General features: G+C 38.1%; 1 protein-coding gene across 3 annotated transcripts in view; it reads left to right on the plus strand.

Annotated features, from left to right (window-relative positions):
- The window catches only part of TMEM39A (transmembrane protein 39A), a 30556-nt gene that overhangs the window by 15167 nt on the left and 1363 nt on the right, over positions 1 to 14026 (plus strand). The window contains exons 4-9 of one of the 3 annotated variants that reach the window (XR_007477526.1): positions 691 to 774; positions 2795 to 2949; positions 8899 to 9247; positions 10024 to 10211; positions 11151 to 11331; positions 12198 to 12278. Coding sequence is in view for 2 of the 3 variants with exons in the window: in XM_004278516.3 (XP_004278564.1) it covers positions 691 to 774; positions 2795 to 2949; positions 8899 to 9247; positions 10024 to 10211; positions 12198 to 12318 (897 nt within the window). In the remaining variant the exon portion in view is untranslated. Of the gene's footprint in view, positions 1 to 690; positions 775 to 2794; positions 2950 to 8898; positions 9248 to 10023; positions 10212 to 11150; positions 12319 to 14026 lie in introns of those variants that run through there. The other 2 variants (XM_033403280.2, XM_004278516.3) reach the window with 2 other exon arrangements.

A 14026-nucleotide genomic window follows, 5' to 3' on the forward strand; every position in this document is an offset into this window, starting at 1 on the left:
TGAAGGAGGACTGTGGAAACTTACAGACCTTCTGACCATCAAAATGAAAATACATCGCAACTTTCTTTTTGCTATTGATTTTTCATTTTGTTTATTATCACAGTTATATATACAGACTTAGAACTAAAAGGAACCATACACAGCATCTAGGTAATGCTATCATTTTATAGGAAGAAGAGATCAAATATAAGACATGTTTTTAAATCAAGCTAAGGGGAAAAGACTGAATGTATTGATGTATCAGTGAGTAGGGAGTTTAGATTAGTAGATGCCCAATTGGATTAATATAAGCTTTCATAGAGAGAGACCAACAACAGTAACTCTTGAAGCCTGGGAATTTAAATTTGACACTCATTATAAATATGGCATTTTAGATAATTATTCTTGCCATAATTCTGCAGGTTATCACTTGTTAACCCAAAACTGTAATCTTTTCCTTCTAATACAGTAAACTTGCAAAAAAGGAGAAGGTTACATTCCAGATAGTTTAAAATAGTGTTTGAAAAGTTAAAGCAGTTTGTCATGAAAGAAGTAGAAGGTAGGTAGTCTCTTCAAGGTCCCTCAAATTTCTGTGGTCTGTAAGTGTAAGATGATATAGGACAGTCTTTCGAGGGGGCAAACCTCTTCATGTAGTAGTTCCAACTGGATACACATATTTCTTTCTGATACAGTTATTTGTTTCTCTTACAGAATTTTCATCTCATTGATTACCACCTGGCAGCATTCATCACAGTGATGCTTGCGAGGAGGCTTGTATGGGCCCTCATCTCAGAGGTAACAGCTCATTCACTGTATTCTATCACTTGTAGCTAGAGCTAGTTAGAGGTTGAAAATGTGAAATGTCCAAGTATAATTTGAATGGAATTATAAATTAATTTCTTTACTCTTACATGAATTGTGCTAGTTCTTTTTAAAAGGTTTTCTTACAGTATATTTAAAATTCAAGTGTGATATACTAATTCAACTGTTAGAAATCTCATTTGTCCAATAGGAGCTTAGTTCTAGCTTCTGAGTTCTCCAGTACAATCTTTCTAATTTTGATAGTTGCAGTAAAAATAGGATGGATTTTAGGTAACTATTGTTAAGAAGAGTTGTATGTATGTAAATAAAGAGTTGCATCTAAAACATTGTTTCAAGTAACATTCACTTGAAATTATTTATATACCATTTGTGGAGTTGCTAGCAAGAGACATTTGTTTGAGTTTACTAAAACTTAGAATTTTAAAATGACAGCATCCACACTTGCATAGGACTAATCTTGACCCTCCCTAGGTTAGGATCTCCTGTTATTTACTCTCCAATAGCAACATACTCTTTTCCTCGTCACACTCATCCCAGTGTCACCAGGGCAGCAGAGCTTGAATGTATTCATTTTTGCCTTATTCCAAACCCCAAGCTCTTGTGCTACCTATATGTGACAGATACTACACAAGGTCCTGGGGATACAGTGGCAACCAAGACAAATAAGACCTCTTTTTGAGGTCCTTATGATGTCTTTATGAGGCTGCCCAACCAAGAAAGACAAATATTAAACTTAAATTTATTACTAATCCTAAACATTTGAGAATGGAGGCAGTGGAGTAATTCCAGTGGCTTAGATGCCTTCCCTTGACTTTGGCACATGAGGTACATTGGCATGAGGTATGTATCAGGGGAGTGATATGCAACTCTTTGTCCTACTGGGCTGAGAACAGCTTGAGCCTACTCTACAGTTTAAGGCCCAGGCCGTAGTATTAATTCAACTGCTTCTTTGCGTTTATAAGTAACTACACAAATAGTATATATTGTGTATATATTATATATGCTATGTAGTATGTTGGGTGAACTAAGAAATGGATATACAGGAGGGACCTGAAAAACTCCTTCTCCTTTCCCATGTGCTGTTGACTCCAGAAAATTGTTTTTCTGAGTTCTGACACTGCTATTTTAGAGGTTATAAGAATCTGTCATTTTCCCCTGCATTTCACTCATTCCTTCCTAGTTCAGTTTGAAAGAAAATGACATTGCAGAGCTTCATGTTTAGACAAGTATGTTTTCTTACTATATTTAATCAGTTTTAAAGACCTGGGATTAAAGAAGAATATTTGAACAGCTGTGATGTAAAGAACTAGAAGTAATGATCATGCATTATTTTCATATTTGCAAAAATCAAAAAAGAAACATTTATATAGGGATCTGTCAAAGAAGATCTGATTATTTTTTGAAGTTTCAGTAATTTGTTAAACATTAATTCAGCAAACAGACTGGGGGGAGGATTCAAGGAAAAATAGAAACACTGTTGCTGCTGCTTAGGCCATGGCAGTCTAGTCCGGAGTCAGATAAATTAGTGGCTCACTATCTTTATGTATATAAAAATCACTCGTTGGTTTGTTAAAATACAGGTTCCTTGACTTGTGATTTTTGTTCCCTATATCTGGTGGTGAAAGTCAGTAGGAATTTGCATGTTCAGTAAGCAGCCCCAGTAATTCTGATGAGTGTGGTTCATGGAACATACTTTGAGAAGCCCCAGTGTAAATAAATTAGACAATATCATAAGAACTTAAAGGAGGGCTTTGTGAGGGACTATGGGAATTCAAGGAGGAAACAGCTAACTGTCTCTGGAGAGATCGAATCTTCAAGAATGAGGAAGATAAGGTGGGATGGGCAGTTCTTCTTCTTCGTTCCTTCCTTTTTTTTCTTTTTTTTTTCCCCACAGTTTACCTTCCACTAAATCTACTAAGTCCTTACTTGAGTCACATTGCTTTTGAATAAAGTCACTTATAAGCTTTTCTTTTTGGTGCTTGCAAACTTACAGGCCACTAAGGCGGGTGCAGCATCAATGATTCACTACATGGTTCTCATATCAGCTCGCTTGGTGCTACTTACTTTGTGTGGATGGGTACTTTGTTGGACCCTGGTCAATCTCTTCCGAAGCCATTCAGTCCTCAATCTCCTTTTCCTTGGCTACCCGTGAGTACTCCAGTTTTACTATTTTATTATTAAGTCTTAAGAAATTATTTGGGTCATGCAAATGATAGTATGAAAGGGAGGGAAATGAAATTCTTCAGTATAAAGCAGGAGTCCAGAAAATTGGAAAAATCAGTGGTTGAAGTGACCATATAACTTATTTTCTAAACTGGGATACAGCTGGGACAATAGACATAAACTAAGATTATCCCCAAGAGGTATGGCTCTCCTACCAATGAAGAATATTTTCATTAGCTCTGTCCACCAAATAAAATTCATATACAATAAAATTCACAAATCTTGTGTACATATGCTGAGTTTTGATAAATGCATATATCTGTGTAACTCAAAACCTTATCCCAGTATGGAACATCACCATTACTCCAGAAGTTCTTTCATGTCCCTTTCCAGTCAAACCCAATCCCCCTGTCTCCCAGAGGCAACAGTGTTTTTTTGTTTTATTTTGTTTTTTTTTTGCGGTACGCGGGCCTCTCACCGCTGTGGCCTCTCCCGTTGCGGAGCACAGGCTCCGGACGCACAGGCCCAGCGGCCATGGCTCACGGGCCCAGCCGCTTCGCGGCACATGGGATCCTCCTGGACCGGGGCACAGACCCGCATTCCCTGCATCGGCAGGCGGACTCTCAACCGCTGCACCACCAGGGAAGCCCGCAACAGTGTTTTGATTTTTTTTTCCACCATAGTTTAGTTTGCCAATTCTAGAATTTCATATAAATGGAATTGTACAGTATGTACACTTTCAAGCTGTCTTTGACTCAGCATGTTGTTTTTGAGATTTGTCTGTGTGATTGCATGTATCAGTAATATTTCATTGTATGAATATACCACAGTTTGTTTATTCTCCTATTGTTGGACACCTGGGTTGTTTCCAGTTTTTGACTACTATTAAAAAGAAACTGTTATGTACATTCTTAATACAAGTCTTTTTTTGCAAAGATACCTTTTCATTCTCTTGGGAGAAATATGTAGGAGTGGCACTGCTAGGCCACAAGGTAGGAGTATGTTTAGTCTTATAAGAATCTACCAGACTTTTTCCCAAAGAAGTGATACCATTTTATTCTTTCAGCAATTCTATAAGAGTCTGGTTGCTACACATTTTTGCCAGCATTTGATGTTTTCCATTTTAAAAATTTTAGCCGTTCTGATGGTTGTGTAGTGGTATATTATTGTACATATTAGCTTATTAAACTATTTTGCATAGTTTTAACTTGTTTACATTTGGCTAAAACCTTCTTTGTTAGATGTTAACAGATAGCTATCATTTATTAAGCTCTTATTAAGTGTTAAGTGTCGGGGCTAGGTGGTGCTTATAAACATCACCTCATGAAATCATCACAATGACCCAGGAGGTAGTATATTTAGTCTGCTATAACAGATCCAAAATGCTTGTGGCTTTAAAAAGTTAGAAGCTCATTCCTGTCTCCTGTATAGGTGTATTTAAGTTATCTCGGATAGTTGTGATAGCTCCATGGTGTCAGAACTCAAGCTTCTGCTATCTTTTTGCTCCACCCTGCCTAGCATGATAGATTGTAAGGGAGGCTGGAAAATTAAGTCTTTAGCAGGGCAGCTGTAGCTCAACTAAAAATTCTGTTGCTATGATCCCCATACTGGGCATTAGTCACCTCACTGTGGTCAGGGTAGGTAGACCTTTGTGCTCTCCTGTCCCCTGGAGTGAAGCATTAATAGGCTGAGCACTTAGGTGTTGTCCTTCTCTTCCATCAGCTGGCTAAGACAGGACCTAACCACCTTTGACCATGGAGATCCAGGCTGGGTTCTGCTGGTGGCTCACAGAGGTTTGCACCTTCTTTGGTGGCATTGTCTCATGTCATGCTCGGGATGGATTTTTCTATCTCCAGATAGAAAAATCTTTTTTTCTCCACCTTTTTTTCTTACCCTTTTTGGAAACTATCTGTCTCAGTTTGCTCTGCTCTATGCCATAATAAAGACTATTATTTAAGCCCACTTTCATCTTGGTTTTTGTTCACTGTTGGACTGATGTTGAAAGCCATGTTGAACTGTCCGGATGAAGAGGAACAGGTTTTGTGAGTGTTGCAAACTTTGTATACCTCAGTGGGAATAGTATCATGGCAGAGAATAGTGTTCACTCCAGTTGTGGTCTAATTTGCATTGTTGTCCAAGGCCTCTCAGGGTAGACTGCAGGGCTCTGTGGGACTGATGTTGAGTCCTGGATGTCAGAATTTTTGATGGGTTCAGAGGTTACCCTGAGATGAGGACAGTTGTGAGAACCACCAGTGATTTTGGAGCTGCATGAGAGTGGAAGTCGTGTAGTCCAGGCATGTGATTTTTAGGACCCAGGCAGAGTTCCTGGATAACTCAAGTGGAAACACCTTTCATTGCTCACCAGTCTTCATTGCTACTACAACAGAATCCCTCCCATGTACAAGGAGAGGTGATGGAGTTAACCTGTGGTTGGCAGAGTTCTACTGAAAAGGAGATTCAGATTTTTATGTGAAACCAATTTCTGTTAAAACTTAATTGAGCTGTATAGTTGGTATGCATTGAAATGAGCATACCTAAAATGTACAGCTTGGTAGGTTTTAATACTTGTAAAGCCACGGATCCATCATCATAGTAACAAACATACAACATCAATATCTACCTTCTGACATGTCTCCCAGGACTCCCAGGCAACTACAGTTGATTTACTTTTTTTCCCACTCAGTTAGTGTTTTCTAGACTGTTAATATCATTGGCATCTTAATGTTTACTTTTGTATTTGTCTTGTTCTTTCATGATGCATAATTATTTTGAGAATCATCTAAGTTGCAGGTATGAGTAGTTCATTTTCTTCCTGAAAAATAGCAGAAGGGGTTTTGTGGTTTGTTTCCAGTTTGGCCACCACAGATTAACTATGAACATGTGCATAAAAGTCTTCATATGAATATATGGTTTCATATTCTAAAATGAATAACTGTACCCTTATGCATTCCTGTCAACAGTATGGAAGCATTCCAGTTCCCCTGTAGTCCTCACCAGTATTTGATTGGTATGGTCAGAAGTTAAAATATTGGCTGTTTTAAAGTGTGTAGAGGTATCTCACTATAGTCTGATTGCATTTCCCTAATGATTCATAATGTTGAACATTTTTATTGTGTTCATTTGCCAGGTGTATGTCTTTGATAAAATGCCTGTTCTTTTATTTATAACTGAGAAGACAAAAGAATAGTGTTGGAACTTCACTTTTCTTGACTTTGCTGGGTGGAATAAATGTTTCTGCTATTCACACACACACAAAAATTCTGTTGCTATGGAAGAAACAGAACAGTAGCTATTGGCAGACAATTAGCAATCTTTGCCATAGGTAAAGACAGATTAAGTGGTTAAAAAATTTTCCCATGGTTAGACAGTTAATGAGAAAGACTCAGGTCTTTTTGATTCAGAGCCCTTGTCTTAACCATTACTCTAAATTCAGTAGTTCTCAAAATGTGGTTCCCAGAACAGCAGCATCAGCATCACCTGGAAATTTGTTAGAAATAGAAATTCTCAGAATCTACCCCAAACTGAAGCAGAAACTCTAGAAAGTATGGCACAGGATTTGTCTTTTAACAAGCCTGCTAGATGATTCTGATGCTAGCTCAAGTTTGAGAATCATTGCTCTATACTGTTTATGGTGCTGCAGTGTAAGCATGAATTTATATGGGTAGTGACAGTATAAAATAAAGGCATACTCAGAGATTGTGTGGCCAAGATGGCAGGAAGTCTTTCTATTGGTTGTACTCTGTTAGGTTCTAATTAAATTCCTTAAACGATTACTTAAGGCACTCATCAACTCAATTCATACAGAGTGAATTTTCTTTGTTATAAACATTATTTTTCATGATTCAGATTTCTTATAAGGTGTATATTTTACATCAATTGTTTCTGTATTTCTAGATTAATATTTCAGCTGTTTGAGTTGGAAACAAATGATTTAGTTATTCTATTTATCAACAATAGCTGGTTGAATCATTTAGAAGGTTAACCCTATCTAACTTGAAAGGCTTATTATGGATCTATCGAGGAATATTTTGGCCAGACTGAAGAGGATTACCATCATCAAATGGCTAGCAAACATTTTCGTTTTTTTAGATATGTAAATAAGCTTTATTCTTGGAGGCTCTCCACATCCCTATAAAACAATGAAATAATCATGTAATTTATACAAGTTTTATGTCTAAATATTTACTAACCCTTTTTAAAATTCATGAATCATTTTCTTTACCTTACAAAGCTCTCCATGCTCTAAGCCTTTGATGTTACCCTGTATCAGTTATCTATTGACATATGATGCTGTAACGAACATCCACAGAGCCATGGTAGCATACCACACTATGTATTTACTGTGTATGTGTTGGGATCAGCTGGAAGTCACGAGACTCTCCTGATCGTAGCTGGGTTCAGTCACATATGTGGGATTGACCAGCTGTCAGTTTAGGCAACTAGGACAGCTAAGCTCTGCTCCATGAGTCTCTCATGCTCTGGCAGGCTAGCTTGGACATGGTCACGTGAAATTGACAGAGTGGCAAGCTCATTTCAAGCTTATGATCCTAGCATGATACTTTTGCATTTACCCACTCCCATCCTACTACTCCAGGGCACATTCACAGTGGATCCCAGAGCTGCTGCTAACCATCTTCTTAACTCAGCAAGAAGCTCATCCTTTCTCCCTCTATAGAGAACTATGAACAAGTGACGTTTGTTAATTTTTTTAAAATAAAATTTATAACTAAATGTCTTTTTATTTGCTATTTTTAATATCTAAATTTATGTCAGTGAAATGATCATTTTATTTATTGGGTTGGCCAAAAAGTTCATTCTGGTTTTTCGCAAGATGGCACGGAAAAATGCGAACGAACTTTCTGGCCAACCCAATATAATACCTATACATACCTACGTTACAATGTGGAAGTTACTTAATGAGGACTTGGGAAAGTGTTTAAAAGTTTTTTAAGCAACCAAAGTTGGAGCAACTATAAGAAGTTATGAAAAGTCTCACAAATTTTCAGTCCTTTAGCCAAGTAATTTTACTTGTAAAAATTTATTTATTGTACTTTTAGAATTGTTTTCATTAATCCGTCAAGTGTTTATTTAGTGCCTAGTATGTTTCAGCCACTATTCTAAGCGTCAAGGATATAGCAGTGAACTAATAAGCAGACTAAAATCTCTGGTTCTTGGAGCTTACATTGTAGTGAGGGGAGGATAGACCAAAGGGAAAAAACCCAAAATAAAAAACATGTAAAATATATGGAGTGGTAAGATCAGTGGAGAAAAATAACCAGGCAAGAGGAACTAGGAGTGCCTGTAGAAGTATGGTGGGTGATGTGGTGAGGGAGCCCCCTCACTAAGAAGAGGAAACTTGAAGGGCAAGCCATTCAAAAAATACCAGGTGTACACAAAAATCTGTGTGGGAAGTTACTTATCCCAATGGTATTTATAGTAGTGGAAAGTAACAAACAGCCTGAGTTCTAACAAGAGAGAAATAGGTAAGTTATGGTATAGCTACATGAGAATACTATAGTACCTTTTAGAATTGTTGCTGAAAAATATTTAATGCCATAAGAAAAAGCTCAATATATACATGCTACATAACCACACACCCAAAGTTAAAACAGCAGTATACAAAACAGTTTATACTGTATGAGGCTAAACATATAAAAGAAAAAGTATAAAGTCTGTGCACCCAACTGTAAAAATGATTATTTCCGGGTAGTTTCTATTGTCGTGATTTTTTGTAGTTTCCTATTCTACAGTGAATATATATTGCCTTTGTGGGAAGAAATTAAAGAGCTTCCCAGATAATGAATTTACTGTCAGCAAAGTCCCTATTATATTACGTTCACTCTGATGAATCATGACTATTTTACTAACACAGTTATATGATCTGATCTTAGGTGGCTTCTGTGGTCTCATTTTCATACTCCCTTTTGTCTACAGGTTTGGTGTTTATGTTCCTCTCTGCTGTTTCCACCAAGATAGTAGAGCTCATCTTCTTCTTACAGACTATAACTACATGGTTCAGCACCAGGCGGTAGAGGAGAGTGCCTCGACTGTGGGTGGCTTGGCCAAGTCCAAAGACTTCCTCTCCTTACTGCTGGAGTCTCTAAAAGAACAGTTTAATAATGCCACACCCATCCCCAGCCACAGCTGCCCCCTGTCTCCAGACCTCATTCGCAATGAAGTAGAATGTCTGAAAGCAGATTTCAACCACAGAATCAAGGAAGTTCTCTTCAACTCTCTCTTCAGTGCCTACTATGTTGCATTTCTCCCCCTGTGTTTTGTGAAGGTAAGTGGTTACTTGCTTTTATGTGCTTCCTGGATTTGTGTGTGAATGACATAAACTGGGTATTTCTTATTTAATCCCCCTTTTCTCTGTCTCCCCTTTGGCAGCCTGGATGGTGGAGTTCGGCTGCATCTGGAGTGCACTAATACCTGGTTGGTGGATAGATATTTCCATATCTGTGATGCACCCGTGGTGGTCCCCTCTTTTTTTCTTTTCTTTTCTTTCTTCTTTTTTTTTAAGATTTTTTTTTTTTCCACCCAGTTTCTGGGGAGGATAAACTTGTACTTAGAATCCGTATGTGGTAGCTTAAGAGGACTGAGGTTTCAGTAAAATTCAGCCTACCATGGTTGATCTTATCATGGTTATCACGAGTTTCCTTGAATTTAATCTAACCTTTAAACTTTACTTTAGTAGAAAAGAAAAATGGTCTGGATGTCACTTGGGCCCAAAATCTTTTGGGTCATTTCAGTGCCCTTCCTTCACCCATTGAGAAGCATATCTGCAGCTGGAGTGGTCATTCACAGAGAGCATTCACTTCTAGAAAGGAAGCACTTAAAGTATAATCGCCTGTCCCTCCCAACCCTAACTCATACAGCCAGAAAGTCAGGTTGAAGGATTTTGGAGGACTCTGCTCTTGAACTTTCTGCACAGACAGGAGGACAACAAATGCATGGGTGACTCAGAGTGGCATTTGTCTGCAGGGTGTATGTACACGCACCATCCCTGCCTTCTTGCTCACCAGTACATGGATCATTTCTCTTTCTTCTGATCTCTTCCAGAGTACCCAGTACTATGACATGCGCTGGTCATGTGAGCACCTCATTATGGTGTGGATCAATGCTTTTGTCATGCTCACCACACAACTGCTGCCATCCAAATACTGTGATTTGCTACATAAATCAGCTGCTCACCTGGGCAAGTGGCAGAGGCTTGAACATGGGTCCTACAGCAATGCTCCACAGCACATGTAAGTAGGTTAGAGGATAAAACCATTTAACACCTTTTTACATGCTGCTGATCATGTTTATTTGCTCTGTATGTCACTCTTGTTCTTGGCTTTGAACACTTAATTTTTAGTTTTTGTCTACGTGGGTGCTTATCATCCCTCTAAACTGAACGCAGGGGATATTAACTCATTTCCACCACCATCCCCAGTCCCTCCTTAAATGCCTCCTACCTTTCAACTACCCAGTCACTCTAGAATGTGTAATTTATTTCCCAAGCTATAATCTTGGAGTTTTCTTTTCAGTCCTAACCCTTTGCCCAAATTCAAAGAGTCATGACATATTTTTAATTTTCTTTAGAAGACTGTGAGATTCATCTTCTCATCTTCATTGCCACAGCTGAATAGCTGCTAGATAATTGTCTTATACTTAGGCAGCTGGAATTTGCTTCTCTCATCTTTTCTTTCTAATAAATGTAAATTTGTACTAGTGATTTTCCTAGCCCGCATTTTATTTGTTTATTTATTTTTGCTTTTTGGGTTTTTTGTTTGTTTTGTTGTTGTTGTTTTAGCCTGCATCTTTAATTGTGTTTTTCTTCTCTTCCTAAACTCACTAATGAATATTGCCCTGCTTTTCCTAAATTTGAATGAAAACTGTCCCTAAGTGAGTTCTTTCTGAGTATTCCTCTCATTGTGTCCCCCTATTAGTCATTTCTCTGCATGATCCCTGTGGTCCAGAATGACTGACTTTAGAACCCTTTTATTCACTTGCTTCTGAGCCTTTCATCATGCCTCTCTCTCAGACCTGGACCATCTTCATCTTCCTTTTATAATTTGAACATTTCACAAATTTCATCACCTAGAAATTCTTTCCTAATTAAGGGGGACAGATTGAGGTGACATTCCCTTCCCCCTCCCCCTCAGAGTGCTCCCTTCAATTATTTGCCTTGATGTCTGATACAGATTAGCACAGGCCTTCAAGCCCAGGAACTGAAAGAGATTGGGCCAGGCTGAAAAGAAACCCGACTGTGGGCAAAGGACAAATTTCAATAAAAATTGAAAATACAATCCACAGTACTAGTACTGTACATCTTCAGGCTCCTGATGGCACATGGCCATGAGGTGTATCATCATTTTAATGCTGGTAAGTGTGAGCAAGGCCGACGGAACATTTTCTGAACTGGGAAAGCTTCAGGGTGCTAGAATTTTTTTTTTCTTTAACATATTTAAAATGCTGTCCCAGTTCTTACCCTAGGAAACTAACCTTTCCAAAATCAGGAAGAGATGAATTAACTTAGATTTTTTAAAAAGCTTAACCTGAAGATCCCCATCCCCACCCCAACTCCATTACGTTGGTGCTGGAAAGAATGAAGCTTCTTCCATAACTTCTTTTTCCTAGAGAAACCTCTATAAAAAAAAACCAAGAAAGTGGTAAAAAGAAAAGTCTGTGTGTGGGTACCTTGTGTGTCTCTGTGTTCTTCTGTATAGCTTCTCACATATATGAAGCATTTGAAGTGTGTGGTAAATGAATAGATTTTCTGTAGCTTTTTGGGATGTAATTCTGTAGTAAATGTCATGTTAGTTTGATAATGTGTGAATTTCTCCACTACTCTTACTACCATCCACTCTCTCTTCTTGTTTGTTCCCTCTAGCATTTCCACCAATAGACTCTGCTCACTTGGGATTGAGGTGACAGTCCACCTGCTTACACTGGATTTTCTGGCTCATAGATGCCTTCCTTACACATTTATTTCTGCTTGTTCTCCTAAGCCTCTTAAGTCCTTTGACACTGAGTTAACTTTGCAGTTTCTCTCTACTATATAGCAATGAAGTTATAATAAATCCTTTTTGACTGCTTCCAGTTTGACCATGGAATTACTGTATTTTCAGAATTCAGGCAGATGAAGCCTTGAATACTTAATCCTTTCCATAGAAGTATAGCTGGCCTTGCCAGACACTGTCTTATCTGTAATTGCCAATAGGCTAACATTGCATTTCTTTCTCCCTTAGTTGGTCAGAAAATACAATATGGCCTCAAGGGGTGCTGGTGCGACACAGCAGGTGCTTATATAGAGCCATGGGGCCTTACAACGTGGCAGTGCCTTCAGACGTATCCCATGCCCGCTTTTATGCAAGTACAGCTTATTTCTTTTCAAACATAAGCTTAGGAGTAAGTGTTAGGAGGTTATTCTGTGTGTAAGCATCTAGCACAGTGTGTAGCACATACTAGGAAATTAAGACAGGGTAATTATTTTACTACTATAATGGCCTCTGTCCTTTGGAAATATCTTCTGAAAGGCAGATTGAAGGTGAAAATACCTATTTCTCAATTTTAATAGCTTGACTGATTTCTCTAGTTACATTGGAATTTGTTGAGTCTAGTATTACTTGAAACAAGTACACAATTATTTAAGACTTCCATTTTTCATCTTACAACTTTTATTTGTAGTAGTTTGGCTTAGTGGTGTCCTTATTATAATATATCTGTGTATCCTTAAGCAATATTTAATATAGTAATAATGTGATGGTTTTATTTTTTGGTATTTGTCATATGTATCATCTCCTTAAAATACTTTGACTTCCCCTTTGAAACTCAGGCAAATGCCATGATCTGTGGCCTTTTACCTTCTCTTGGATTAAAAGGAAAAAAGGCTTAAAAGTTTAAAAGGAAAAAGCAATAGACACCCACTAAATCCAGCTTCTGTTCCATTTGAATTTACACCTTGGGTTATGTTCTATTTGATTTTTCACTTTTCCAGAAATTCTGGCTCTAGGAGGCAAAAGTATTTACTTATAAGAGAAAGGCCAGCTGATTGATGGGAGAGGGGAAAAGAAGGTACATGCAGGGAACTGTTTTTAGTAAAAATGTACATAGTGCGGTGCATTGCCTTTGAATGGAGACCATATTCTGAAAAAGAATTGGAGATTTTATTTATTTTTTAGATGCTTGAATCCCTTTCTCCCTCCCATCACTCCCTCCATCCCTCCCAGTTCCTTATGAGGGTACTTGGATTTCCTGGTTCTGCGGGCGTTTGCTACTAAGGGCCTTTTAATTAAATACTGGAAACTTGCATCAGGGCAGGATGCTTATAAATAATATGGTAGGGGAGGGTAGGGCAAGGTGAAAGGCCTTTGAATGAGGGAAATACCGTAATCTCCTAGACTCCTGTGGGATTGCCTTAAGATGGAGGAGTGGACTTAGGTTACAACTACATAAGCATTTGGTTTCTACACAGAATATTTAATTAAGCCAGCTGAGTTCCACAGGCTATTAAGGACATCTGTTGGCTCTTGCAGTCCCCTGGAAACCTACAGTAACCAGATAGTTTATTAAAATTTTCTGCTTGAAATATAAGTATTTTCCTTGCTAGTGTTGGACAGCTGAAGAATCAGGTGGAATCCATAGAAGAAAGATTAAAGGAATTAACTTGTTACTGATTTTGTGTGACCAAAGTAAATCGGTGCTTCTCAAAGTGGTGGTTGGGTCACTTAGAGTCAGAATCTCTGAAGGATCCTAGGAATTTGCAGCATTTGCATATTTGGAAATGATTCTTAGGCACACTGTTTAAGAACACTCACTTAAAATGTGCCTATTACCTGTAGCTCTGGCTGTCCTCACATTTTTACTCATTCGGTTTATAGCTTACCTGCACATTTAATTATAATTGTTATATTTGCCACAGAATCTGAAATTGCCTAATTTTTTTTAGAATGTTAATTCTGAGCCAATTTTATACATGATATTACTGGAGATCATGTAATAAAACCCAGGTTAAACATGTTCTTCCTCCCGCAGAAGGATCCTGAGAACCAGTTACCTTTCAGAGCTGTCATGATGA

Source organism: Orcinus orca, chromosome 5, assembly GCF_937001465.1.
Source record: "Orcinus orca chromosome 5, mOrcOrc1.1, whole genome shotgun sequence".
NCBI classification, from domain to species: Eukaryota; Metazoa; Chordata; class Mammalia; order Artiodactyla; family Delphinidae; genus Orcinus; species Orcinus orca.